The sequence below is a fragment of the Physella acuta genome, unplaced genomic scaffold (genome assembly GCF_028476545.2).
Source record: "Physella acuta isolate Inbredline_101_S28 unplaced genomic scaffold, ASM2847654v3 ptg000926l, whole genome shotgun sequence".
NCBI classification, from domain to species: domain Eukaryota; kingdom Metazoa; phylum Mollusca; class Gastropoda; family Physidae; genus Physella; species Physella acuta.
The window spans coordinates 169377-197212 of record NW_026732443.1 but is presented as its reverse complement, the minus strand read 5'-3'; the positions used below and the strand labels follow the sequence as shown (position 1 = coordinate 197212).

Here is a 27836-nt window from a genome sequence, read left to right as displayed (position 1 = left end):
TCAGCTTGCTGAGTATTATTTGGTTGTAATAATTTAGTTAAGTACTCGATTCTTGATGGGACTATCGTTTTGGCAATAGTGCCATTTTAGCGTAATATTTATTTAGCACTTTATTATCACCTTCGTTTTAAATTATTTTTCAAACACTACCAAACCAAAACGTTAAGATCATGCTTTACCTACAGTTTTTTTTGGTTTCTCACACTTTTTACATATAAATAGGCCTAATACTTTTAGTAGAAGTAGATTTTCAATGTTAGGATGACAACGATATAATTGATTTTGATTTATAATAGGTTATACATCTTAAACTTTGGATTTACAATGATTGTAAGCATATGGGAAATTGTTATTACAAGTCAAACTACGTATTTAATGCTCGACATCCTGCAAAAACGGATATTCCCCATGTTTTTTTGGTTTCTATTTTCATCTATCAGTATTCCCTATTGTAGGCTACTTTCTAGAAATAACGAACATTGTCACGTATCTAACTTGGCTTACTTCATTTCCGCATGTCTCTCGGGAGTTCTGTAAAAGAGAACATCAAATATAAAAGTAAGATTTCTTTTAATACTCTTCTTCATTTTAATTGTGTTGTTTGTTTATTGACTTTTATCGTGTTCCATTCTCTATAAGTTCTGTAACATTAAATCTTCTTCTCGATTGGTAAATCCCGAGGGCTTACCACTGTGACTAATTTTAATTTAACGTGTAGAGGTAAAAGCCCTAGTCAATTTTTTCAATAATGTATGTATTTTCCTTATTTCTTTATTAATTATTAAATTGAAAATAAAATAGTATCTTAGATTAATACAAACTTCTACTGAAATCGAAAACTTCAAGAAATGCAGCTGAAATAAGCACATTTCTCGAAATGTAAAGAAATATCTAAATATAGATGGTTTAAATTTAGAAACGTTTAACGACAAGACCATTTCAATTTTTAAAGCACAGTACATAGACTTCAGAGTTTCTTTCAGGCATCTCTTCTGCCCACCCCCCTTCGAAGAACGTCTGCCGCCCCTCCCCCCCCAAGAACGAAATGGAATTTATATAGAAAACATATACTTTTATCAGTGTCCGCCCCCTCCCCGGAAAATGTTGCCCCCCCCCCCCCCCCCCCCGAAAATATCTATTGCCCCCCCCCCGGAGAAAAAAGTCTGGAAGAAACACTGATTGACTTTAAGTAGGTAGGTCAACGTAATTGAACGAAGAATACATTTTTAAGTATCACCGTTGTGTTATGGTTCAAATAGAAACAAATAATATATATATATATAGATCTATTGTTGTATGTTGTATGTGCTTATTATGTAAGTTAATCTTGTCGTCCACCTATATCTACACACCAATCACTGGCCGTCTTGTGGACATAGCCTGTGTTGAATCTGAATTATTTCAGGAGTTAAATCATTTCGACCTTAAATTTAATGTTTTGTTGACTTTTAATAGGCAAACATTGTAATGGAATAAATTAAAGTTATAAATAATTTAATAAGAATATGCTGTTTTCATTTTATATTAGTATTCGAATATGAAAGCCGACAGCGTAGATTAATAAGGGGCAGATGATTATTTTTAGATTTAAGATCACAATAATTTACTGATCGGGATTTTGGAAATACATTTAGTCGTATTAAGTTGCAACTAAACTGATAACTAAATAGGAAGTATAAATATGCTTGAAATTTATTTCAAAATCTTTAACATCGACTTATAGCTTTACGTTTTTAAAATTCGCATTTACTAAAATGTAGAAAGTGAACGAACATAAGTAGCTTTCAATTGATAGAAAAACAGAAATTTAAACATACTTTCTTTCCTCAGTAAAAACGCTGTTCGCTCATAAAATCTATGACTTATTTTGAGTAAATTAGAATTTTTTTTTTTTGTAATTTCTTCTTTTACAACATTTAATAGTTTGTTCTTGTGAAGGTTTTGATAGATGCATTTTTTTCTCACTACAAACGCTACATTTAAAAACTAAACTTACATGTAACGAAATCTGTTAATACATTTTAAAATATTATTTTAATATTTCACAGATTGAAACGGAAAAAAAAAAAAAAAAAAAAAAAAAACAACAGAAGACATCTCTGGAAATAAAGGAAATATTTTTTAAGACAGACCAACATATTAATTGAATCATGGCAAGATCAAGTCTAAGGGATCCTTTGTTAGATATGATTTCCTCAGGGTCACCAGACGTCTTGTCTTATCTTCATCTAGTGAGGTCTAGAAGAATTGTTGTGTTTCAGCCAACTCTTGACCAGTGTCTGCTAGTTGCTTGCAACAAAGGGTCAAGAATACACGTCACCTACTTACTTCAAGCTGGGGCTTACCTGGAAACCAGAGATTGCCATGGCAACACGCCATTGTTGGTGGCAGCTACAATTGGACATGTAGACATTGCTGCCTTGTTGATTGAACACGGAGCAGACGTCAATGCCAGCAACACTAGAGGACGCACGGCCTTAATGGTTGCTTCAGAGCATGGATTTCCTATCATCGTATCTATGTTACTTCAAAAGATGGCGGATGTGAACCATGTTGATCATGCCGGAAATACGTCACTGATTTTGTCGATGCGCCGTGGTTGTCCTATTGAAGTAGCTGAGACTCTCCTGAAGCAGGAAGGTGTCAACATCGAACACATTAATGAGAAGGGGGAAACTGCTTTAACGAAAGCATTGAAAGAATTTGAACTGGAGAAGGTCAAAATTCTCCTTAAAGGTGGACCATCATTAAGCGATGTTCAAAACATTAAGGAAAGCAATAACTACAATCGCTGTGAATGTGCACAAGACATAGCTGACAAAGCTGGAATAGGTCAAGTAGTTCGGCTGATTCAGAAACATAAAAACGATGATTCTATGCTCTTAGAGGCCGTTCTAAATAGAGACTTAAAAAATGTAAAATGGCTTATTGAAACTGAACTTGTTAAAATAAAGGAAATCAACATAAAAGATACATTAATTATTTTTAAGCTGTTAAGTTCTATAGATGAAAGAAAATCTTGTGTAACATGGGTTGAGATAGAAATGATCAAATCACTTTTGTCACACGGCTTGGCTGTATATGAGAAAGGGTCAGAGGTCACTCTGGCTGCTGATATTGGTGACCTCAGATTGGTTGAGGTTTTCTGCCGTCATGGCGTCCTGGCGCCTTATCAAGCGATGGTCGTGTCGGCTGCTAAAGGCCGAACTGACGTCATCAGATTATTAATTAAACACAAAGTTAGCGTGAATTATCTTGACAAAAATAACTTGCCAGTATTTGCAGGTAGTGCCTTAGAGACCGCATTAAGAAATGGAGAGCTTGAATGTGCTGAATTTCGTCTTCAAAACAACGCCAAAATGAACGTCCCATCTGCTTTAAATACAGTGCTCACACACCGACAGAAGGAATGTCTGAGGATGATATCTGAACGCTACACGTCTGCTTGTCAAGCAGCCGTCTGCAGCTCGACGTCTGAACTTCTTCTTTTAGCAGCATCAACCTCCGATGTTGGCGTCGTTAAAGTTTTGTTGGAACTTGGCGCCGATGTGAATCAGTTGGTATGTGGTAACACCGCCCTGACCAAGTCGTTTAATTTAGGGATGGTTAATTTTCTGATACACCGGGGTGCTGACGTCAACATTGACCTTAATGATACGAAGTCGCCAACAGTTTTGTTTAAAATTCTTTCAGCGGAATACTTTGATGGTTTAAAGAAAGCGCTCAAAACAAATGACAATACAGATTGTTATATTTTACGGGACGAGATATTTCAAGAGATTTTAAAACATTTTACGCGTGTCAATGTGGAAAATGTTTCCGGAGATACGGTATTATTGGTTGCTGCGAAGATGACTGGTACTAAAATAATTTTAAAAATGTTGATGGAGGCAGGCTCTGATCTAGGACACAGAAATAAAAATGGCGACACTGCGTTTTATGTGTCAACATTATCGAATTCATCGGAAAACGTTGAGATTTTATTTGAACTGGGTGCGGACGTAAACGCACAGGTGAAACACTCCACAGCTCTGATTAATGCAGCAGAGAGGTATAATACACAGATTGCTTTAAAGTTGTTGAGATATGGTGCTAATGTGGACGCTCGCGATGAGTATGGTAAAACAGCGTTGAATCACGCTATAGATAATGGTGATGATGTTTTAATAGACGAGTTGATTGCACGAGGATCAGACATTACACATAGAGATATGGACGGCTGTACGTGTTTGATGACGGCTGCTAAGATGGGCGATGAAGACGTTCTGACAAGTTTAATAAACGCTGGAGCGAACAGAGACATTAATACGACTGATCATAAAGGCAACACAGCATTATTTCATGCCATTTCAGACTGTCGTGATGATAGTTGGCAGAATGTTAAAATATTAGATCAGTTAATTTGTGAAGGCGCTTCCATCAATCATCGCAATAAAAAGGGAATGACCCCATTAATGCTGTCGATTAAGTTTGAAAATAAAAAAGCTGTTTTATCATCAAGATTAGTGGAGGCTGATGTCGATTTAATGAGTTACCATAATCCACCAAAAACAGCGCTGTCTATTGCTTTATCCAATCTGCCTGGAAGACCTAAGACAATGTGTAAGATTGTTAAACACTTGTTAAATCGTGGAGCTAAGGTGGAGCTGGTGAATCCAGAGTTTGTTCATTTGTTCATTGCATTAGGGAAGGATTGTATAGCACAACAGCTCATCAAGGCAGGGGTAGGGCCAAGTGAGGTGGAGATAACCAAGAATATTAAATACTGGTTTACAAGTTCATATAGGTTAACTCCCCTCTGTGTAGCCCTTCTGATGGACAATTTATTCCTGGCTGAGTATTTTATAAAAATCGTTTTTTTGACCAACTCAGACCTGCGTTTATTATCACATAGTGAAAAAGTTATTAAGTATTTAGTGCCACAGTTTCACACTGATTGTGCTACCATGTTAAACCCATATTCTAAAACACCACTACGTCTGGAGATGATGGCGTTTGTCGCTGTATCGTCTGCTATAGGATCCCACCCAAACAGACCCGCCAGAGTGGAGAAGACTGGACTCCCGTACCCGCTGATGGAAAGATTACTGTTCCTGGCAGACGACACATTACTGAAGAACCGTAATATTGAGGATGAAAGATTGTTTATTAAAATCTGTTCTAGTAACCCGGAGCTAAAAAAAACATTGAAACCTTTTGACTATGAATCCGATGAGTCTTCGGAAGACAGCGACAGTGACTAAAAGATATTAGACTCCTTTAATTCATTTTTAAATTTCAGATATACGATTAGAAAATTGACAACAAGCAGATACTTTTCTCATAGGATTTATTTAATGCTCGCATATCTAGCTTTTTTGTAACTCTAAACTCAATTATCTCTTGTACCTTTGCACCATAACAAAGTAATGTAAGCATTAATTGTTTTCTTATAATGTTTTATACATCGTGTCCAATATATCAATACAATTTTTTAAATATAGTGTTTTTTAAAATTATTTTACAAAAATAGATATTCATTGAAAACAACAGCGCTTGAGATTTTCAGAAAATTGTTTTTCGAGTGTATTGAGAAAATAGATAAAAAAGTTAATTGTGAGATTACATGTAGACTTATAATATTTAATTGTGTTAAAGGAAATCCCCTCCATTATTGTAACTAAAAAGAAGAATTAGAAAGTAAATAATATGAGATTACTTCACACATATTCACACACAGGTAAGCCTTTGAATTCATGGTAAAATAATATGCGAGAGTAAAAAGAATGTAATCTTTCAAAACTCACGGTCCATTGGGCAGGTGAGGTAGAGTTCTTATGTTTTATTGACCTCGGCATATGAAGGGATAGTTTGGTCAGCACTATGCCCAGCCGATTTCACCTTTCCTAACGTGAGTCAGTGTTGAATAATGACCAGTTAATATTTTAATCGCGTTCATTGATCTTATATCTTTTGGCATGCTGACATTTGAAATTCTGACATACTGTATTAATCGAGAGGTAATCTGTAGTGACTTACGCAAATAAAATTAGAAAGGCAAATGCCGGCAAGAGAATAGTGATGAATTGGTAACATTGGTGCAGGAAACAGAGCGAGACATGTCTAGGAACCTTTAGGGCAACGAGGCAGAGACTACCAAAGCACAGTGGAGAAGCAATCCATCCAGGCGTGGAGGGCCAACTATCAATTTTGTCATCCTCTAAATTTATTCAATGCTAGTCAAATTAGCAAAACAGCACCTACCCCAATTTAGAAAATTCGGGGGCACTTTTTATCTGTTTTGTCAGTCTGAATAGTTTGTTTTTTTGGTGTACACGATTGATTAATAAGAAAACAGATAAATAAGATCCTAAAAACCAAGAAACAGTCAATTTTCTGAACTTTCACCAGAGTTCCTTCCAGGTATCTCTTAATCAATAAGGCTAGGGCTAGGGCTAGGGCTAGGGCTAGGGCTAGGGCTAGGGCTAGGGCTAGGGCTAGGGCTAGGGCTAGGGCTAGGGCTAAGGCTAGGGCTAGGGCTAGGATCAGGGTTAGGATCTGGGTTAGGCTAAAATGAATTTCTAGAGTTGGGTTTGGTTTTGGGTTTATTTTAGGATGAGGTGAATTCTTAGGTTTTTTGTCTTTGTCTTAAGGTTAGGATTAAGGTAATATATATGTATAGAGTTGGAGTTAGAATCAGGATTCTAACCTTGGTGGATATGGGGGGGGGGGGGGATAATTGACAGGGGGGGGGTAATTGACAGGGGGGGGGGCAATTGACAGGGGGTAATTGCTCCATGGGGTAAATAGGGGGCTGGCGGGGAATATCCGGAGGGAAATGTCCCGGGGGGGGGGTGTAATATCCTGTAGCCAGTGATGACCACACCATCTCTTCCTAATCCGAGGTCAAGAAAACTGAAATCTATTTTATCTGCCCAATTAATCACTAGGTATAAAGAGAAGCTACTTAAGTAAAAACAAAAACCTATAAATCATGTTACTCAAAATATATTCAGTCATATTTTGTAACATAGAAGAGGAGGTACCTAGCTTAAGCCTATCACTAACAATACAATACGGACGTTATGGTCAGCTTAAATCCAGCTCACGAGTTCATGGTGTAACCTTTATTTAATCTGATGAGCTAAATCTAACATAAACTTTCTACCATCTCTTACACAAACATAACCGGCTACTTTCCTATCTCTCTCTCTTACACACACATAACCGGCTATGTTCCTAGCTCTCTCTCTTACACACACATAACCGGCTATGTTCCTAGCTCTCTCTCTTACACACACATAACCGGCTATGTTCCTAGCTCTCTCTCTTACACACACATAACCGGCTATGTTCCTATCTCTCTCTCTCTTACACAAACATAACCGGCTATGTTCCTAGCTCTCTCTCTTACACACACATAACCGGCTATGTTCCTAGCTCTCTCTCTTACACACACATAACCGGCTATGTTCCTAACTCTCTCTCTCTCTTACACACACATAACCGGCTATGTTCCTAGCTCTCTCTCTTACACACACATAACCGGCTATGTTCCTAGCTCTCTCACACACAAGTAACCAGTATATCCATGCGATACTCGTGAATTACACTCTTGATTACGATATTTGTTTTATTTTTTGTTCGGGCAAGTCTTAGTATAAACACGAATCTAAAAGTAGACCTTGCTTTATGACTAGGTAATAATGACTTCACACTCTTCTCCACCGATGCACCTTACTTCAGATATATCACCGAACGGTTATTCCCTTAAGACCGTGTGGGTGATTTGGTTAATACAAACATTAACTTACTATCGGTGGACATCGAATTTAAATTTTTTTTTTGTTTTAAATGACGATGATCTCAAACACGTTTCTATTTTATTATTTTCAATAGATAGAACACAGTTTTGACAGAAAATATTACGTTTTTTTTTAAATTTGGCGTCACCCCTTATATAGTTTCAGAAGAAATGCGGACCGCGTCCTCAATCAATGACGCTACTAATCAATTTTGTTTTCATAGATATGAAATGGAACATTTTTAAATTGTTTACATAATAAATATATACTTTGGACGAGAAACTCTCCATGTCTTAAACCAGAATCGTCGCGAGGTGGATCGGTGGTGCGGACCGCACCGGGTGACAACATTTAGCGGGGGGGGGGGGGGGGTGAGACCAAGACAAAAAAAGGTCGAAAATATATATTAAAAAATGTTTTTTTTTGCACGCAATTGCAAAATTTACACTTACAGAGAAAAAAAGTTTAGTTGCATATTTTCAATATATGAGTCAGGTGAAGTATATGTTTCATAGACCTCGGCATATGAAAAGATAATTTGGTCAGCACTATGCCCAGCCGCCTTTACTTTTCCTACCGTGAGTCAGTGTTGGCTGACTTAAGACCAGTTAATATTTTAATCGCGTTTATTGATCTTACGTCATTGACCCTAGGCTTTCTTAACCTGGGAAAATTACAGACATGCATATATCATTACACACCGATATAGGCTAATTACCTACACTCAGATAGATGGTGAGATCAACATGCAGTTTGATCGACGTAAAAAAACATACGACCAAATAAATATGACAATCACTTGTCAAGCTTTTTAATTAATTATTTGACAATTAATTTATTTCAAATTAATTTTGCGTTAATCATACTGGATTAACGTCAAAATTTGCGTCATCATTGATAATCTATTAATCTCTAGCTTTAGGTTTTCTGTTATATATTGTGGACGACTTTTTGAAATGTGATAACCAAGCTCATTGCTTCCCTTATTCTTTGCCTGTAGCAAGCGTAAGTAAATCCAACATTTTGACTACACTGTTACAGATTTTTTTTTACATTGTACAGGTTTTAGAATTCGTTGTATTTGTGTTCAATTTATCCACATATAAATAAATAACATTTTTTTTCGAAGTATTTATACTGGAAATATTTTAATTCATAAAACAAAATTTCAAAAAGTCTTTTCATTAAAAATTTAGAATTTTAAATATTTCATAGTTAATAATTCTTTGTTTTTTTTTGTATTTTACTTTTTAGAAGATAAAAAATCATCAGGTTAAAGAAAATAAAGCGCAAGGAATGTAATAAATTAATAAATATAACAAAACACTAAATTCCGGTTTAAGTCACTAAATAGGCAATACAATACAAATTAGAATATTATTGAACAACTAGAAAAAAAATCCCTAACAATAAAAAAAAGTAAGCTGGGAGCATACAACACAGTTAAGCATTTAGAGCAAAATTTACATACTGCTTATACATTGAAAAGTATTTTTCTTATGAGCTTGCTTCGTAGGTATTTTAAATATTTTTTTGAAACTTGAGCGTTATTTATAAAATACCATTTAACTACTTTTAACATAACGTAAGGTCATACATTATAATTGCCAGTAGCAATAAAAAAAATTATAATAAAAATAATTATATTCTTCTTGTTCTTTAAGCCTCTGTCTTTCACATACCGAATCCGATACGAAATGGCTTCAATGAAAATTGTTCTCTGCTGTGCCATGGTAGCTTTGGCTAGTGGCTTGTACGCTAAACAAGGCTACAACAATGGCGGATACAATGGTGGTAGCAGTGTCTACAACAGTGGTAGCAACAGCTACGACAGCGGAAAGGGCTACAACAGTGGTAGCAACAGCTACGACAGCGGAAAGGGCTACAACAGCGGAAGTGGATACGACAGCGGAAAGGGCTACAACAGTGGTAGCAACAGCTACGACAGCGGAAAGGGCTACAACAGTGGTAGCAACAGCTACGACAGCGGAAAGGGCTACAACAGTGGTAGCAACAGCTACGACAGCGGAAAGGGCTACAACAGTGGTAGCAACAGCTACGACAGCGGAAAGGGCTACAACAGTGCTAGCAACAGCTACGACAGCGGAAAGGGCTACAACAGTGGTAGCAACAGCTATGACAGCGGAAAGGGCTACAACAGTGGTAGCAACAGCTACGACAGCGGAAAGAGCTACACCAGCGGAAGTGGATATAACAGCGGTAGCAACAACTACGACAGCGGAAAGGGCTACAACAGTGGTAGCAACAGCTACGACAGCGAAAAGGGCTACAACAGCGGAAACGACCAAACCTACAATGGAGGTAAAACCTATGTTTGAAACTAGTCAAAATATTAAATTAAAGTAATAATTTTATCTAATGAAAACATATATTTAAAAAAGATATCGTCACGTTAACAATATTTACTCTTTTATTTAAAATCCAATATTTTAAAAAGTGTACTGTGTATTTAAATATATAACATTTTTCTCCAGGATCTCTGTATTGAGTACCCCATCAGAGAGATGTACAGATTGTCATGCTCGCTGGCCACGCCTACTACAGCTCAGCTGATGAACGCTTGGTTATGATGATACTAGTAGACAAAATAAAGATTCTAGCACTATATTATTTGATTTCTATTTCTTCGTTATCTAAGTTTGGACAATAGGAATCCTTACGCAGTTACGGTTTTTGGGTATTTTTTAGCGCAATTTCCATACTGGCAATCGCGATTATTAATTCGTTTTTTCTGGATGGATGGATGGATGGATGGATGGATGTGTGTCCGCAGCTTTAAGTCGTATCTCCTCCTCAACAAAGCAATATCGAGGACTAGTTCCAAAAGCAAATATGTTAAGCAAGTTCCGAGGATGATTGCGGGCCAAAACAATTCCCGGAATTCCTTCCTGGATTTCCCGGAAAAGCCAAAAAACCTCGAAAAATGCAGTTTGTGGCTCATATCTCAGCAACCAGACCACTTAGCGACTTGAAACATGTACCAATCGATTTCTGTCATAATTTAGAACAATATTGCCGAAGAAAGTTTTCAAAAATATCCTTTCGTTCGGTCACAAAATTTAAAAAAAAATTACATTATTCATAATACACTACAGTACTATATAGCAATATATAAATATAGATCTATGGGGAAATTGCGCTTAAATTGTCACTAGACTTTTTATTAACTTGTTTCTAAATGCAAGGAAAAAATCGATATTTTTATTATTGTACTTTAAAATAAAAACTAATTACTTAACTGGCCTTTTCTAAATAGTGAATTAGATTTTGTATTAGTCGCAACAGAGATGAAAGCAATGGTTTGAAGCAAGAGTACACAATTTTAGCGACGAACGAAGTTTATAGATGTTACATGAACAATTTTGCATTTGTAAACCTTTGTGTCTCATTTTCAATTACCGGATAGTCTAAATAGACCAAAGTTGTTTTCCTCAACAATCTGACGTGATATTTAACTTGCTGACATTTGACATTTTGACATTCTGAATAAATGACCGACAAAATTGTTGTCGATTTTAACTTAAATGGCTGCGCAAATAAAATTAGAAAGGCAGATCCCGGGAATAAAATAGCGATGAAATTGGTCAAACTTCCTAAAAGGTGCATAAAATAGAGCGATACAAGTTTTAGAAACGTTATGGCAACGACGTAGAGACTGCCAAAGCAATGATGAGTGGCGAACCATTCTGACACCTTGGGCAAACAATTAATTTTGGCAACCCACTAATTTATTTTTTGTATTTGTCAAGTTGGAAAAAGAATTTAGAAAGTACAGGGGCACATTTTGTCGGTCTCAATAATTTGTTATTTGGGTGTCACATTACTGATATTGAAGGACGATACGGTGCTCGAAAATAGAGGCAAGAGACCATAGAGAAAACAGAGCTTTAACTGAGGCCCTATGTTCCTCAGGAAACCAAAAAACAAAATGATGATGAATGTAAAATGACATGAGTGATCAACAGCTTGGCATGAAGTCTATCATCGCCAAATAGTTTTTCTAATTCGTCTTGATCCATATAATTCACAGAAAACAAAAGGCAATTTATAAATGTTTAGTTTATTTCTAGACTATCACAGTTTTAATAGTTTCTTATAAACAACTGTATAGTTATTAGTGTAAAATAAACAGTGTAAAAAAATGCCACAAGAACAAGATGCTTACATTTAATATTATTAAAATTACGCAAATTACTTTAAACATTGTTAATATTACCACACAAATCTAATTACACAACACATGGTTATAAACAAGAATAGAAAACAGAAGAAAAATGTTAGGAAAGATCTATCTACTTATATAAGGACAGCGTGCTAGACGCTGACAGCGTGTAAGAAGACGAATTCAATTTAGGTCATGGGTCAGGGTTACGCTTTAAAAAAAAAGATGGCAGTCTAATTTTTTGCCACTTGAATTGTTTAATGATTTACAATGTATTATTAGTTTTCGACTATAGCTTTAACGTTATAAATGTTTATTGTTTCTATTAGGTTCCTACACTATTATCAATTATCTAATTCGAGAATACAAGCGATAAATAGACTTAAGCCCATTGTTAAGTCTGTCAGAGAAATTCAAATCACGATTTAATTACACAATAAATAATTGAGTTTTTTACTGAACTAATTCAGGCCTTAAATGTTTCGTATTAACCGTTGTTCATTAACATAGGAATAGGTTAAATTGGGAAACTATTTAATTATTCTTTTAGTTTGGTTTAATTATTTATTTATTTATAATTCGTATGGGGTTCACGCTAGAAAGAAACAACCTGATAATTATTATCACTCTGAATCAGATTAAGTTAATCACGAGTTTTGCTTTGAAAGATTGTTTCCCAATCAACAAAATACAAATTTACTGCTCTGAAGGAAGCAGTTCAATTTTGACAGCCACAATTCAACCTGAAATCCTTTACTGTCACGGAGGCGTTAGCTATCGTGCTGCATGGAGGAATATCCATACCAATGCGACGCACGCACAAGGGGTGTGTTACCGAAACCGGAGCGCAGCGCTGATTGGGCGCTCTGTTAGTGTTGTAAAAAAAACTTCACTACGTTGAAATTCAACGAAATAAGACAAACGGAGAATTTCTAGGGAATAAAATAATTACACTAGTACTATAACCAGTGTTTCTTCCAGACTTTTTTCTCCGGGGGGCACTTGAAATTGTCGGGGGGGGGGGGGGCGGTAGACTTTCTTCGGGGGGGGGGGGGGGGCGGACACTGTTAAAAGTATATATTTTCTATATAAATTATATAAATTTCATTTCGTTCGGGGGGGGGGGGGGGGCGGTAAAAAAATTTCGGAGGGGCTTTGTCCCCCCGAAGAGATGCCTGGAAGAAACTCTGACTATAACATCTCTCCCCCTTTAAATTGTTTTTAGGAAAACATAAGACAGTTTTGTTTGACTGTTATTCTAAAGGTGAAAAAATTATTAATAGATTTTTGTACCAGCAGTAATGCATGAATTTTAAGTTACTAGTTCTATAATTATTTTCTAAAGAACTGTAATGAAAATCACTATAGAAAGCTTGTTTTACTTTTTCTAAACAGCAACATCAGAATTTCAGTGTTAACAGAATATAACGTGAAAATGGTGTTTTTGCTAGAAAAAATTTGATTTAAAAAATTCACAATGCTGCCTCACATTCACTTGTTTTATCTAATTTTATAGTACAAAACATAAGTGCCATCACTAGGTTGGGTATCACCCTGTGCGATACCTAAGGGAGCCACCCCATTTTCTCCAACACTTTTCAGTGCGGTGACACCCCTCTACTATTTTAAGCGCATGGCTGCTTACGTAAAAGTCCCGAGTATGACCCGTGGGCAGATGAGCGGAACAGCAGTCCATCTAATAGACATAACTCCGAAATCAAACAAGAGTGGCGCCTCTTAGAATATTACCATAGTCTCCTTTCTGTTCGGAGAGAGGGGTTCGGAGACATGCGCAACATCTGGCTCTCCTCATCTTACCGACCAGGCTTTTGTTTGGACATGCAATGCGCAATCATTCAATGGTCTATTAGACTTTGGAGACATATTTCTAAAGTTGATAAAGTTTAGGCTAGTGGTAGTGCTCTAAGCTATATTAAGCTGGCAGTTTGTTATGGTGTCTATAACTTCTGTACTCTTAAAATGACAACTATGTTAATTAACTTCTAGATTACACGAGCCCAAGTTTTATCTCATTATTGTCTTAGTTCTCTAGCCATCTTTATAAGACATGATATGAAACACGCTATTTATTGCCATGATGTGTTCATGTTAAAATTTACAAATCTTGGGGCTTTTCTTCACGTGAAAGTTTACATCCTTTTGTATTTTTTCTATGTATTACGGAAATCGGAAATAGCAAAAAGTACCTCTTTCTGTCAATGGAAATTCCTCAAAATTTGACAGAAGGCGGAAAATTAGATTTTTTTACTTACGGGTGAAATTCCATTTATCTATCTGAAATAGTACTCAAATTATAGGCTTTTGAAAAATTCAAAGTAGAAAAAGTACCACTTCCGGTTATCGGAAATCGCTCAAAAATTGTTACGGATCTACGATTTTTATATAATACTTATATATGAAATTTCATCAACCTAGCTGTAACGGTATTCAAGTTATCGTGTTTACACACACAGACACACAGACACACAGACTCACATACAAACACACAAACATACGGACAAGATTGCAAAACTATGTTTTTTTTTTGCACGATTACAAGACTTTCTCTATACTTCGTATATGCGAGAAAGTAAAAAGTTTAGTTGCATATTTTCAACATATGAGGCAGGTGAAGTAGAGTTCCCCTGTTTCAATGACCTGGGTATATGAAAGACTAGTTTGATCTGTACTATGCTCTACCTCCTTTACTTTTCCTAAGGTGAGTCAGTGTTGGCTGACTTGAGACCAGTTAATATTTTAATCGCGTTTATTGATCTTACGTCATTGACCCTAGGCTTTCTTAACCTGGGAAAATTACAGACATGCATATATCATTACACACCGATATAGGCTAATTACCTACACTCAGATAGAGGATGGGATCAACATGCAGTTTGATCGACGTAAAAAAACATACGACCAAATAAATATGACAATCACTTGTCAAGCTTTTTAATTAATTATTTGACAATTAATTTATTTCAAATTAATGTTGCGTTAATCATACTGGATTAACGTCAAAATTTGCGTCATCATTGATAATTTATTAATCTCTAGCTTTAGGTTTTTCTGCTATATATTGTGGACGAATTTTTGAAATGTGATAACCAAGCTGATTGCTTTCTTTATTCTCTGCCTGTAGCAAAGCGTAAGTAAATCAAACATTTTGACGATACTGTTACAGATTTTTTTTTTACATTGTACAGGTTTTAGAATTCGTTGTATTGGTGTTTAATTTCCACATATAAATAAAGAAAATTATTTTTGAAGTGTTTGTACTGGAGATATTTTTATTCATACAACTAAATTTCAAAAAGTCTTTTCATTAAAAATTTAGAATTTTAAATTTTCTATAGTTAATAATTCTTTGTTTTTTTTTTGTATTTTACTTTTTAGAAGATAAAAAATCATCAGAAAATGTAGTGCAAGGGATTTAATAATTTATAAAATTTAACAAAACACTAAATTCCGTTTTAAGTCAACTAAATAGGCAATAGAATACAAATTAGAATATTATTGAATAACTCAGATCTAGAAAAAAAATCCTTAGTAATGAAAAAATTTGCTAGGAGCATACAACACAGTTTAGCATTTAGAGCAAAATTTACATACTGCTTCGACATTGAAAAGTACTTTTTCTTATGAACTTGTTTTGTAAGCATTTTATATATTTTTTTAAAAAATTGAGCGTTATTTATAAATCACCTTTAGCTACTTTAAAAATAACGTAAGGTAAGATATAATTGCCAGTAGCAATAAAAATAATTTACAATAAAAAATAATTGTTTTCTTCTTGTTTTTTCAAGCCTCTGTCTTTCACATACCGAATCCAATCCGAAATGGCTTCAATGAAAATTGTTCTCTGCTGTGCCATGGTAGCTTTGGCTAGTGGCTTGTACGCTAAACAAGGCTACAACAATGGCGGATACAATGGTGGTAGCAGTGTCTACAACAGTGGTAGCAACAACTACGACAGCGGAAAGGGCTACAACAGTGGTAGCAACAACTACGACAGCGGAAAGGGCTACAACAGCGGTAGCAACAACTACGACAGCGGAAAGGGCTACAACAGTGGTAGCAACAGCTACGACAGCGGAAAGGGCTACAACAGCGGAAGTGGATACGACAGCGCAAAGGACTACAACAGTGGTAGCAACAGCTACGACAGCGGAAAGGGCTACAACAGTGGTAGCAACAGCTACGACAGCGGAAAGGGCTACAACAGTGGTAGCAACAGCTACGACAGCGCAAAGGGCTACAACAGTGGTAGCAACAGCTACGACAGCGGAAAGGGCTACAACAGCGGAAGTGGATACAACAGCGGTAGCAACAGCTACGATAACGGAAAGGGATACAACAGTGGTAGCAACAGCTACGACAGCGGAAAGGGCTACAACAGCGGAAATGACCAAACCTACAATGGAGGTAACACCTATGTTTGAAACTAGTCAAAATATTACACTACAATAAAGTGATAATTTTATCTAATGTAAACATATATTTAAAAAGATATCGCGATAATAGTATTTACTATTTTATTTAAAATCCTATCTTTTAAAAGATAAACTTTGTATTTAAATATATTACACAATCTTTCTTCAGGATCTCTGTATTGAGTACCCCGTCAGAGTGATGTAGCCTACAGATTGTCATGTTCGCTGGCCTCGCCTAGTACAGCTCAGCTGATGAACGCTTGGTTATGATGATATTAGTAGACACAATAAAGATTCTTGCACTATATTACTTCGTTTCTATTTTTTCGATATCTAAACTTGGGCAAAAGGAATTCTTTACGCAGTTGAGGCGTTTGGTGTGTTTTTGTAATCGCAAGGGGAACTCAATGTTTTGTTATTGTACTTTTTATTTTTTTCTAGTTAATCAGAATAAAAACTAATTACGTGTTACATGAAATCATCAAGATACTATTATAAAAATCACTTAACTGACCTTTTTAAAAAAAATGAATTACATTTTGTATTAGTCTCAACATAGTTGAAAGCAATGGTTCGAAGCAAGGGTACACAATTTAAGAGACGAACGAAGTTTATAGATGTTGCATGGACAATTTTCCATTTGTAAACCTTTTTGTCTCATGTTCAGTTACCGGATAGTCTAGACAAATCAAACTTGTTTGCCTCAACCATCTAGAGTGATATTTTACGTGCTGACATTTGACATTCTGACATACTGTATTAATGACAGACGAGAATGTTGTAGATTGCACCTAAAATGACGTGCGCAAAAAAAAATTAGAATGGCAAATCCTGGGAATAAAATAGCGATGAAATTGGTCACACTTTCTACAAGGTGCATAAAATAGAACGATACAGGTTATGGAATCTTTATGGCAATGGCGTAGAGATTTCCAAAGCACAGATGAGTTGCGAATCATTCTGGCGCCCTGGGCAAAATATTAATTTTGGCAACCCATAATTTATTTTTTCTATGTTAAGTTGGCAAAACGGACCGATCTCAATTTAGAAACTACGCGGGCACTTTTTGACGGTCTCAATAATTTGTTATTTGGGTGTCACACTACTGATATTGAAGGACAATACAGTGCTTGAAAATAGAGGCAAGAGACCATAGAGAAAACAGAGCTTTAACTCAGGCCCTATGTTCCTCAGGAAACCAAAAAAAAATAAAAATAATGATGAATGTAAAATGACATGAGTGATGAACAGCTTGGCATGAAGTATATCATCGCCGAATAATTTTTGTTATTGGTCTCGATCCATATTATTGACAGAAAACAAAAGTCAATTTATAAATATTTAGTTTATTTCTAGACTATCAGTGTTTAGGTTTTAATAGTTTCTTCTAAACACCTGTATAGTTATTAAAATGTAAATTAAACATAGGAAAAAAAACGCCGCAAGAACAAGATGCTTACATTTAATATTGTTAAAAACATGCAAATTACTTTAAACATTGTTAATATTACCACACAAATTTAATTACACAACACATGGTTATAACCAAGAACAGAAAAACAGAAGAAAAATGTTAGGAAAGATCTATCTACTTATATAAAGACAGCGTGCTAGAAGCTGACAGCGTGTAAGAAGACGAATTCACTTTAGGTCATGGGTTGAAAAAAAAAGATGGCAGTCTAATTTTTTGTCACTTGAATTGTTTAATGATTTACAATGTATTATTAGTTTTCGACTATAGCTTTAACGTTGTAAATGTTTGTTGTTTCTATTAGGTGCCTACACTATTATCAATGATCTAATTTGAGAATACAAGCGATAAATAGACTTAAGCCAATTGTTAAGTCTGTTAGGTCTGTCAGAGAAATTCAAATCTCGATTTAATTACACAATAAATAATTAAGTTTTTTACTGAACTAATTCCGGCCTTAAATGTTTCATATTAACCTTTGTTTCTTAACATAGGAATAGGTTAAATTGGGAAACTATTTGATTATTTTTTTGATGTTTGGTTTAATTATTTATTTAGTTATAATTCGTATGAGGTTCACGCTAGAAAGAAACAACCTGATAATTATTATCACTCTGAATCAGATTAAGTGAATCCCGAGTTTTGCTTTGAAAGATTGTTTCCCAATCAACAAAATACAAATTTACTGCTCTGAAGGAAGCAGTTCAATTTTGACAGTCACAATTCAACCTGAAATCCTTTACTGTCACGGAGGCGTTAGCTATCGTGCTGCATGGAGGAATATCCACACCAATGCGAGGCACGCACAAGGGGTGTGTTACCGAAACCGGAGCGCAGCGCTGATTGGGCGCTCTGTTAGTGTTGTAAAAAAACTACACTACGTTGAAATTCAACGGAATAAGACAAACGGAGAATTTCTAGGGAATAAAATTGTTACACTAGTACTAAAACATCTCTCCCCCTTTAAATTGTTTTTAGGAAAACATAAGACAGTTTTGTTTGACTGTTATTCTAAAGGTGAAAAAATTATTAATAGATTTTCGTACCAGCCGTAATGCATGAATTTTAAGTTACTAGTTCTATAATTTTTTTCTAAAGAACTGTAATGAAAATCACTATAGAAAGCTTGTTTTACTTTTTCTAAACAGCAACATCAGAATTTCAGTGTTAACAGAATATAACGTGAAAATGGTGTTTTTGCTAGAAAAAATTTGATTTAAAAAATTCACAATGCTGCCTCACATTCACTTGTTTTATCTAATTTTATAGTACAAAACATAAGTGCCATCACTAGGTTGGGTATCACCCTGTGCGATACCTAAGGGCGCCACCCCATTTTCTCCAACAACTTTCGCTTCGGTGACACCCCTCTACTATTTTAAGATCATGGCTGCTTACGTAAAAGTCCCGAGTATGACCCGTGGGCAGATGAGCGGAACAGCAGTCCATCTAATAGACATAACTCCGAAATCAAACAAGAGTGGCGCCTCTTAGAATATTACCATGGTTTCCTTTCTGTTTGGAGAGAGGGGTTCCATCTTACCGGTCAGGCTTGTGTTTGGACATGCAATGCGCAATCATCCAATGGTTTATTAGACTTTGGAGACATATTTCTAAAGTTGATAAAGCTTAGGCGTTGTCTAGTGGTAGTGCTCTAAGCTATATTAAGCTGGCATGTTGTTATGGTGTCTATAGCTTCTGTACTCTTAAAATGACAACTATGTTCATTAACTTCTAGATTACACGAGCCCAAGTTTTATCTCATTATTGTCTTAGTTCTCTAGCCATCTTTATAAGACATGATATGAAACACGCTATTTATTGCCATGATGTGTTCATGTTAAAATTTAAAAATCTTGGGGCTTTTCTTCACGTCAAAGTTTACATCCTTTTGTATGTTTACTTTCTTGTATATACGAAGTAGGGAGAAATCGGAAATAGCAAAAATTACCTCTTCCGGTCGACGGAAATTCCTCAAAATTAGACAGAAGGCAGACAATTAGATCTTTTACTTACGTGTGAAATTTCATTTATCTATCTGAAATAGTACTCAAGTTATAGACTTTTGAAAAATTCAAAGTAGAAAAAGTACCAATTCCGGTTATCGGAAATCGCTCAAAAGTTGATACGGATCTACGATTTTGATAAAATAATTATATATGACATTTCATCGACCAAGCTGTAACGGTACTCAAGTTATCGTGTTTACACACACACAGACGGACACATAGACACACATACGCACACACACACAGACATACGGACAAGATTGCAAAACTATGTTTTTCCGACTCAGGAGGTGTAAAACGTCGAGATTTGTAAAAATCTCGATTTTTTTTTTGCACGATTACAAGACTTTCTTTATATTTCGTATATACGAGAAAGTAAAAATGCTTGCTACTCAGCTTATGTCTATTTATTGTAACAAAACGTTATTTATTCGTGAAAAAAAAACCGTTTCAATTTAATAGTACTATGTAATATATAGTATCGATTCTCACCTAATGTATAATTTATTATAATAGCAATATTATTTTTAAGTAACAAAAGGAGCCGGAGATTAGAATTTTAAAACGTCAGCAATAAGTTTTATTATTTAACAAATTTGAGATTTAAATTCTACGAACTTTCTGTGGCAGATTTGAATGATATAGACTTAAAGTAGCTCCCAATTGTCGCCCAGCTGTCTTTAGTTGAAATTAATTTGAAATTAATTTCTTGAAAACTTAAATAGTAATTAATCACACCGGATTTAATGGCAAAATTATGTCAGAAACGATAGGCTGATAATGTGCAGCGATAATCTCCTTCTTAAGTGTTTGTGCTATATAAAGGGAGAGAATTCATTCTTGTCATCACCCAGCCGATTACTTCCCTTGTTCTCTACCTGCAGCGTATGTGAGTAAACTAACGCTATTTATATCACGCACTATTTAATTATTTAACTTTAATTCGTCTCAGACAACCGTTTTAGTTCAGTACTTTTTTACAACTTCTATTTCAATATTCTTGAACTTTGTAATGTTAAACTTCTAAAGAGAAACCTTCGGCTAGCACTTTATTTTTTTTTACGGTATTGAAATTTAAACATGTAGTCCTGCCGTCCCGGCCAGTCGTCGCCCTGGCTAAATTAATTTTTGCAAAGTGCAGTGTTTTTTTGTTTTTAAACAACACATTGAAAAGATTTTCTTAATCATAAAATCATTATAAAATTAGTTTTCATTGATATATTTTTCATTAAACACAGTTAAAAAAAATCATCTCGAAAATTAAGTAAAATTTTAAAGAAATGGACAAATTTAAAAATAAATAAACGTAAGTCCTAACATGGCAAATAAGGAAACCTAGTTATGCATATAATTAGACAAATATAAGAAGTAATTTTTCTAAAATAAATACCAGACCAAACTAACTAAAAAATACACGAGTTGATAAAATATTGAAACATGATAAATGCAATTTATAATTATATTTTCACAAAGGATAAACATCTTTTTTTCAATAAATTATAACTTGAAATTCGCATAAGATAAACAAGTTTCTTGAGATTTACAAATATTAAATCACATCTATATATAACTATGTGAAAATTATTTTTCAGTGTCTTTCGAAGATCGTATCAAATCCGAAATGGCTTCAATGAAGATTGTTCTTTGCTTGGCCTTGGTGGCTCTCGCCCGCGGTATGTACGTGAATCAAGATTACAGCAGCGGAAGTGGATACAACAGCGGAAGCAGCGGCTACAATAGTGGAAGTGGATACAACAGCGGAAGTGGATACAACAGCGGAAGTGGATACAACAGCGGAAGTGGCTACAACAGCGGAAGTGGATACAACAGCGGTAGTAACTACAACAACAACGGCTACAACAACAACGGCTACAACAACAACGGCTACAACAACAACGGCTACAACAACAACGGATACGACAGCAATAGCTACAGCAACGGATACAAAAATGGCCCAGTAGGAAACAGCAATCAGTACACAGATGGTCTTTACTTCAACGGCGGTAACAACTACGGCTCAAACTACGGCTCATCCAACTATGGCTCATCCAGCTACTCTGCCCCATCCAACTATGGCTCATCTAGCTACTCTGCCCCATCCAACTACGGCTCATCCAACTATGGCTCATCTAGCTACTCTGCCCCATCCAACTATGGGTCATCCAACTATGGCTCATCTAGCTACTCTGCCCCATCCAACTACGGCTCATCTAGCTACTCTGCCCCATCCAACTATGGCTCATCTAGCTACTCTGCCCCATCCAACTATGGCTCATCTAGCTACTCTGCCCCATCCAACTATGGCTCATCTAGCTACTCTGCCCCATCCAACTATGGCTCATCTAGCTACTCTGCCCCATCCAACTATGGCTCATCTAGCTACTCTGCCCCATCCAACTATGGCTCATCTAGCTACTCTGCCCCATCCAACTATGGCTCATCCAGCAACTCTGCTCCATCCAGCTATGGCTCATCCAGCTACGGCTCCGGTAAGTTATTATATATTTGTTTAAATTTAATAACATTATTGAACCTAAAATACATTGGCAGTTTAAGTTAGCACAAAACTTTAATAAAAATACTTTATAACAGTTAAAGAAATTAATGCCATTTAACAAGCGGTTAAATTTCTTCTTGTAATTATTAATTTGTAATTGTCTTCTCTTTCATCTTTTGAACAAATGATTTTTTTCCTTCAGGATCCTCATACTAAGTACAACGTCAAGGAAGTTGACATTTTCGAGGTGATGTTTCGTTTGTGACGTTGTCCCACTGGCCACAGAGGTGATAGCTCAAAGCTTGAAAGTTTTGTGTGTGATGAAATTAGAAAATAAAATGATTTGATCACCCGAACCTCTCCAGACTTTGTTATAATTAACTGTGTTACATAAGTGTATTTTCAAGTTATCTTGTAACGCATGACACCATGTTAACCTTCTAACCTCTTTAATTATATTCTAATGCAGAAAGTGTATAGTTAATTTATAAACTAAATAAACGTAGAATAATAATTCTATTTTGGACGTATCAGTGACTCTTTTTAACAGACGGTTGCCATTGCAACGGCAGCCATCTTGAAAAAAACCTCTTGACTTTAGTGGAGGTTCCAAGATTGAAAATTATCCTATATATATATTGATTTGTCTTTTATTAACTCTAATAGAGTCAGCTGACAAGTGTTTGTAAAAGACAACACTCTAAAAATATATTTTTCGACTTTTCAAAATTTAGTGTGATGAAAAACCGTTATATTTTGTTGATAAATAAAATGGTATTTCATCTTGCCAACTTTGGGTAAAAAACATTTAGAAAAGCCTTGAAACAGAATATCTAGTATGTGCTTAAAATACCATGCCATAATGCATAATGTAGTGATGTAACGGACGAAACATATTTGAACCACTTTTCGTACTAATTTCACGCTAATGACTTGTAATACGACAGCATTAACGGTATAACACTGTGGAGGAAATATAAAAATACATAATGTATATACTAAATATAATACTGAAAGTTTAAAGTTCTGCCTCTCCCGGAGACAAATTTCCGGAAAAAAAAAAACCTTACTAACATTAACAAGTAAAAATTCCTCTTTGGGATCCACTGGGCTAAAGAAGTAGAGTTCGTAAATTTCTTGATCTAAGCACTTTGCCAAGTTAGTTAGTAATCCATCAGATCTTCGTGGACCCAGGGACGTTGAAACCGAGGCTGTAATTTGGGACATTCGGACTAGCAGATGTTAATAAGTGACATACAAAACAAAATGGGAAAACAAATATTGTTATGGGAACCATACAAAACACAAGGATATTTTGAAACTTGCTGTTTCCGACAATGGTTATCAAAAACTAATTTTTAAAGTAAAAATGATTTTAAAAACATGGATTTTTTCAAAGATTACAAATAAAAACATCAATAAAAAGTGTGTATCACAGGTATGAATTGTCTGATTAAATGGACAAAATTGTATTTCAAATCTGATTTCACCATCATTCTTTAGGGTATTTTTGTTTGTAAAACTTTAAAGCAAAAATTAAAGCATACAAAATAACGGTTATTTTAGATAATTGTAGAGCTGAATGCTTTGATTATTAGCAAAACCAATTTTCTAGATAATGTTTTAAGCAAAAAAAAATATAAATTATTTTTAATATGTAAGTTTTCTCAAAAAAATAAAATATTTATTTACATGAAAACACTTTTTCTCCATTACACGAATAATAAAATATATGCGACTTTCCTTTAACATTTTGATTTTTTATATATACTTACAAAGTACAAAGTCGAAATATAAGAACCATTTAAAAATTCTATTTGAATGTGTTCATTAATACAAGTAAGAACTATTCAACAGACTGTTCTAGGTCGTTCTAAAGATGTTGAATTCAAGCAGAGGCGTATACAGGTTTCCAAGTTAGGGGCAGCGGCGGCGAAAAAAAGTCCGCTCTTTCTGCTCCCCCCCCCCCCCCCCCCGTGCATGGACTACTGTGTTCAACTCACAGTGTGAACTGTAAGGTAATTAATGTGTGGGGATGGGGCAATAAATACTTTTATTTGGGTCATATTGCGGCCCCATGTGTCTTGAGCACAAAAAGGAAAAGTTTATGATGAAATTATGGAGGGTATGTTGTGTGAACAAGTAATGGTGGGTAAGTTGTGTGGGTATGTTATGTGGTAAAGTTATGGTATTATAAGACAGCTCGTCCAGTTATCTTCCATAATATAAGCGGGCTGGTAGTGTGTCAGTCCTTCCTTTCGTCATCGCTAAAGATTTTGGAACAATAAAAATAAACATACCACATGTCGTGCTTTTTACTTGCATGGCAGGTAATTTGAAAATAAATTCAACTCACGCTAATAAAAAATGTGAATGCAAAATCTCCAATAGGGAATTATTGTTGGAGTAATATAATTTGCAAAATGTGAATGTAAATTCTGTAGACGTGTAAGGGGACATTATTGTTGGAATATTATAATTAGCATGGTTTGATAAAAGGCTATCTTTTATTTATTTTATTCACTGAACGTACTGTTTACTAATGCTAATTTCTAATAAATTATTCCGCAACATTATACACGTGTCATCACGTTCATTAGGTGTTCAATGGTTTAATTCATGAAACTCTATTGTGATTTTTTTTTATTTAAAGAACTGAAAAAAAATTAATAAAGTGCTATATGGTAGGTAAAACACGGTTATATTAAATACTGCCTTTAATTTATTTCATACACTGAACGTAATGTTTATTATTATTCTAGCTTTCGGTTTGCGGATGCTGTGTTTGTGTTGTGTTTGTGTTGTGTTTGCGTTGTGTTTGTGTTGTGTTTGTGTTGTGTTTGTGTTGTATTGTGTTTAATTATATTCTGTTCCCAAGTTGGTACATTTAAAAAAGATTTACCGAGGCGGAGCAATGGTATGCAGCTTATGATATCATAAGACAGCTCGTCCATTTATGTTATATAGATGTCTTGCAACTGAACTAACGATACACAATTTTAGAAAATACATTTAGAGTTTCTGTAAACTAAATGTTATCATTGTATTGAAAATTGTGGTTGTATTTGTCATTTTGAGACCCTAAGCACAAAAACAATCATGGGGCACATCTAGATTTTATCTGGGATATTCGCTGTTCGCTAATACTAAAACGGTTGGTTACACATTTATTTTTGTATGTAATCGTTTCGATAATTACAAAAGACCCCTTTACCCACCAACCCTTATCTTTTGATAAAAATTTAAATAACCTATCGCATTATTTATAAAAAACCAATGCATTTCCAATTTATGTTTAAACATTAAAAAAGGTCTTTCACCATGCTCTTCAGCCTTTCTAATTTTAAATTGGAATATCCCTAGTTTTTACCAATTTTGTATAAGCGGAGCCCTACACTATTGTACATAAAACGCCCTGCGGTACGATATTACAAATGGTAAAATAAATTTTAAAAAATCACTGCATCAGCTGTTTCACACCTGAACGCACCGTATTATACAGGCTGTAAGTTATCGAGATCCAATCTGCATTACTGAACAGGTTCATTTCAAGATTGTTTTTAATTAATGCAGGAAAGTGTGACGAGTCGGTAAACCGCAACGGGATGGAAGTAATACTGATACATATCTTTATATATATATATATATATATATATATATATATATATATATATATATATATATATATATATATATATATATATATATATGTATATATATATATATATAAATATATAAATATATATAAATATATATATATATGTATATATATATATATATATATATATATATATATATATATATATATATATATATATATATATATATATATATATATATATATATATATATATATATATATATATATAGCGACAAAAATTTCAAGTTTCGATTTCCTTCCCCCCCCCCTCAAATTTACGATTTGCACCCCGACCTCAAACTTTCGATTTGCACCTCCCCTTAAACTTTCGATTTGCAACCCCCCCCCCCCCCCCCCCCCAAACCCTCAAACTTTCGATTTGCACCTCTTAAAAGACTATTTAACACTCGAATTGATCACTTAATTAATTGGAATTATCATTTTTCTCTATATATTGTGCTATTTTTTTGCCTTTGTGTCTCCCCCCTAAATGGTGTCACCCGGTGCGGTCCGCACCCCTCCCCCTTTTCGCTACACCTCTGTATATCTATATATGTAATTTAAAAATAGTAATACTTTGAAATAGCGTTTTCATTCCCTCTTCCTGGTAAATTTAAGTGCCCCCTCCTCAGCGAGAATATTGCATTGTCTGACAGATGCCCTAGTTCGCATGTACTGCGTGACAAATGAATTTTAAAAAATACAAAACGAAAATAAAAGATTTTTATCTGCAGTACGATCTGAATTTTTAAAAGGATTTAAAGTAATTGGTTTTCATTTGTTTTTCTTTTTTAATTTAACATTACATTTTGTTAAAAATATCATTTTTAAATAAATTACATAAACTTTTTTATAATGCTTAAAATGTTTTGGTTAAAATACACAAAGATTAAAAAACAATATTTACCATCGGACACCTTCTAGACTTGATCTGGGTTCCCTTGGGCAAATGAAAGAGATTACGTTTCGTTGTAGAAATAATTAGGCGATTATAAATTAAAAAAAAACACATAAGTTAAGATTAAATGTGACATTCGACATTAAAAGAAAATTTATACTTTTGGTTCTGTCAAAACACAAGGATTAAAAATATAATAACTTTTTTGCATACTTTTCTTGATTAACGATTAATTGATAGAATTAACTATTTTTTTCAATGTTCTTAATAAGTTCTTGACTAAAGTGATCTATAACAAAAAGAAACGAATGTTTTCAAGAAAAATAACAAACAATAAACAAAGAAAAAAAAAGATTGGATTAATGAGAGATTAAAAAATTAAACATTACGCGTTTATAATGTAAAGAGCAAAGTTATTATACAAAACAATAATAAATAAACACAAAAGTCATATAAAAAGGTGTTTATATATATATATATATATATATATATATATATATATATATATATATATATATATATATGAATATATATATATATATATATATATATATATATATATATATATATGAATATATATATATATATATATATATATATGAATATATATATATATATATATATATATATATATATATATATATATATATATATATATATATATATATAAGGGTATGAAGCTATAAAAGTCAAATTGAGTGAGCAGATAATATGTGATTCCTCTCTGGTTTTCACAACTGAATTGAATTTAAAATTAATAACACATAAATTCAACTGACAGGAACGTACCGGGGGACCTGGGATTAAAATCATAGGATTATAGGATTACTGAGATAAATGTGACATTGATGACAATCGTGCATGCTATCTCTCATCTCCTTAAACAGTATATAAGGGGAGAGAATCAACGCTGAAGTCACT

The 27836-nt window shown here is 34.4% G+C and overlaps 5 protein-coding genes across 5 annotated transcripts; all 5 read left to right on the top strand.

Moving 5' to 3' along the window:
- The first annotated feature begins 483 nt into the window (after positions 1–483).
- Positions 484–3027, top strand: LOC131953489 (ankyrin repeat and KH domain-containing protein 1-like). Its single transcript, XM_059316679.1, has 3 exons — positions 484–558; positions 2049–2915; positions 3007–3027. The coding sequence occupies exons 2-3, from the start codon at positions 2151–2153 to the stop codon at positions 3025–3027; spliced, it is 786 nt and encodes a 261-aa protein (XP_059172662.1). The 5' UTR covers positions 484–558; positions 2049–2150.
- LOC131953480 (ankyrin repeat domain-containing protein 50-like) lies at positions 2897–5349 on the top strand. Its single transcript, XM_059316669.1, has one exon. The coding sequence runs from the start codon at positions 3045–3047 to the stop codon at positions 5241–5243; it is 2199 nt and encodes a 732-aa protein (XP_059172652.1). The 5' UTR covers positions 2897–3044; the 3' UTR covers positions 5244–5349.
- Positions 5350–8738: 3389 nt separating this feature from the next.
- Positions 8739–10412, top strand: LOC131953495 (uncharacterized). The gene is made up of 3 exons (XM_059316684.1): positions 8739–8789; positions 9449–10106; positions 10280–10412. The coding sequence occupies exons 2-3, from the start codon at positions 9482–9484 to the stop codon at positions 10291–10293; spliced, it is 639 nt and encodes a 212-aa protein (XP_059172667.1). The 5' UTR covers positions 8739–8789; positions 9449–9481; the 3' UTR covers positions 10294–10412.
- Positions 10413–15069: 4657 nt separating this feature from the next.
- LOC131953491 (uncharacterized) lies at positions 15070–16702 on the top strand. The gene is made up of 4 exons (XM_059316681.1): positions 15070–15115; positions 15774–15911; positions 16029–16392; positions 16570–16702. Exons 2-4 carry the CDS (start codon positions 15807–15809, stop codon positions 16581–16583), a joined length of 483 nt encoding a protein of 160 aa, XP_059172664.1. The 5' UTR covers positions 15070–15115; positions 15774–15806; the 3' UTR covers positions 16584–16702.
- A 4006-nt stretch (positions 16703–20708) lies between these two features.
- Positions 20709–22733, top strand: LOC131953481 (uncharacterized). Its single transcript, XM_059316670.1, has 3 exons — positions 20709–20769; positions 21473–22369; positions 22580–22733. The coding sequence occupies exons 2-3, from the start codon at positions 21502–21504 to the stop codon at positions 22591–22593; spliced, it is 882 nt and encodes a 293-aa protein (XP_059172653.1). The 5' UTR covers positions 20709–20769; positions 21473–21501; the 3' UTR covers positions 22594–22733.
- Positions 22734–27836: the final 5103 nt, after the last annotated feature.

What these genes read in the sequence shown, in the direction of transcription:
- LOC131953489 (XM_059316679.1), top strand. Translation starts at nt 2,151, where the DNA reads ATGGCAAGATCAAGTCTAAGGGATCCTTTGTTAGATATGATTTCCTCA. An exon ending in TAAATAGAGACTTAAAAAAT is followed by an intron (nt 2,916 to 3,006) that starts GTAAAATGGCTT and finishes TAAGTTCTATAG; the next exon opens with ATGAAAGAAAATCTTGTGTA.
- LOC131953480 (XM_059316669.1), top strand. Translation starts at nt 3,045, where the DNA reads ATGATCAAATCACTTTTGTCACACGGCTTGGCTGTATATGAGAAAGGG.
- LOC131953495 (XM_059316684.1), top strand. Translation starts at nt 9,482, where the DNA reads ATGGCTTCAATGAAAATTGTTCTCTGCTGTGCCATGGTAGCTTTGGCT.
- LOC131953491 (XM_059316681.1), top strand. Translation starts at nt 15,807, where the DNA reads ATGGCTTCAATGAAAATTGTTCTCTGCTGTGCCATGGTAGCTTTGGCT. An exon ending in GATACAATGGTGGTAGCAGT is followed by an intron (nt 15,912 to 16,028) that starts GTCTACAACAGT and finishes GACAGCGGAAAG; the next exon opens with GGCTACAACAGTGGTAGCAA.
- LOC131953481 (XM_059316670.1), top strand. Translation starts at nt 21,502, where the DNA reads ATGGCTTCAATGAAGATTGTTCTTTGCTTGGCCTTGGTGGCTCTCGCC.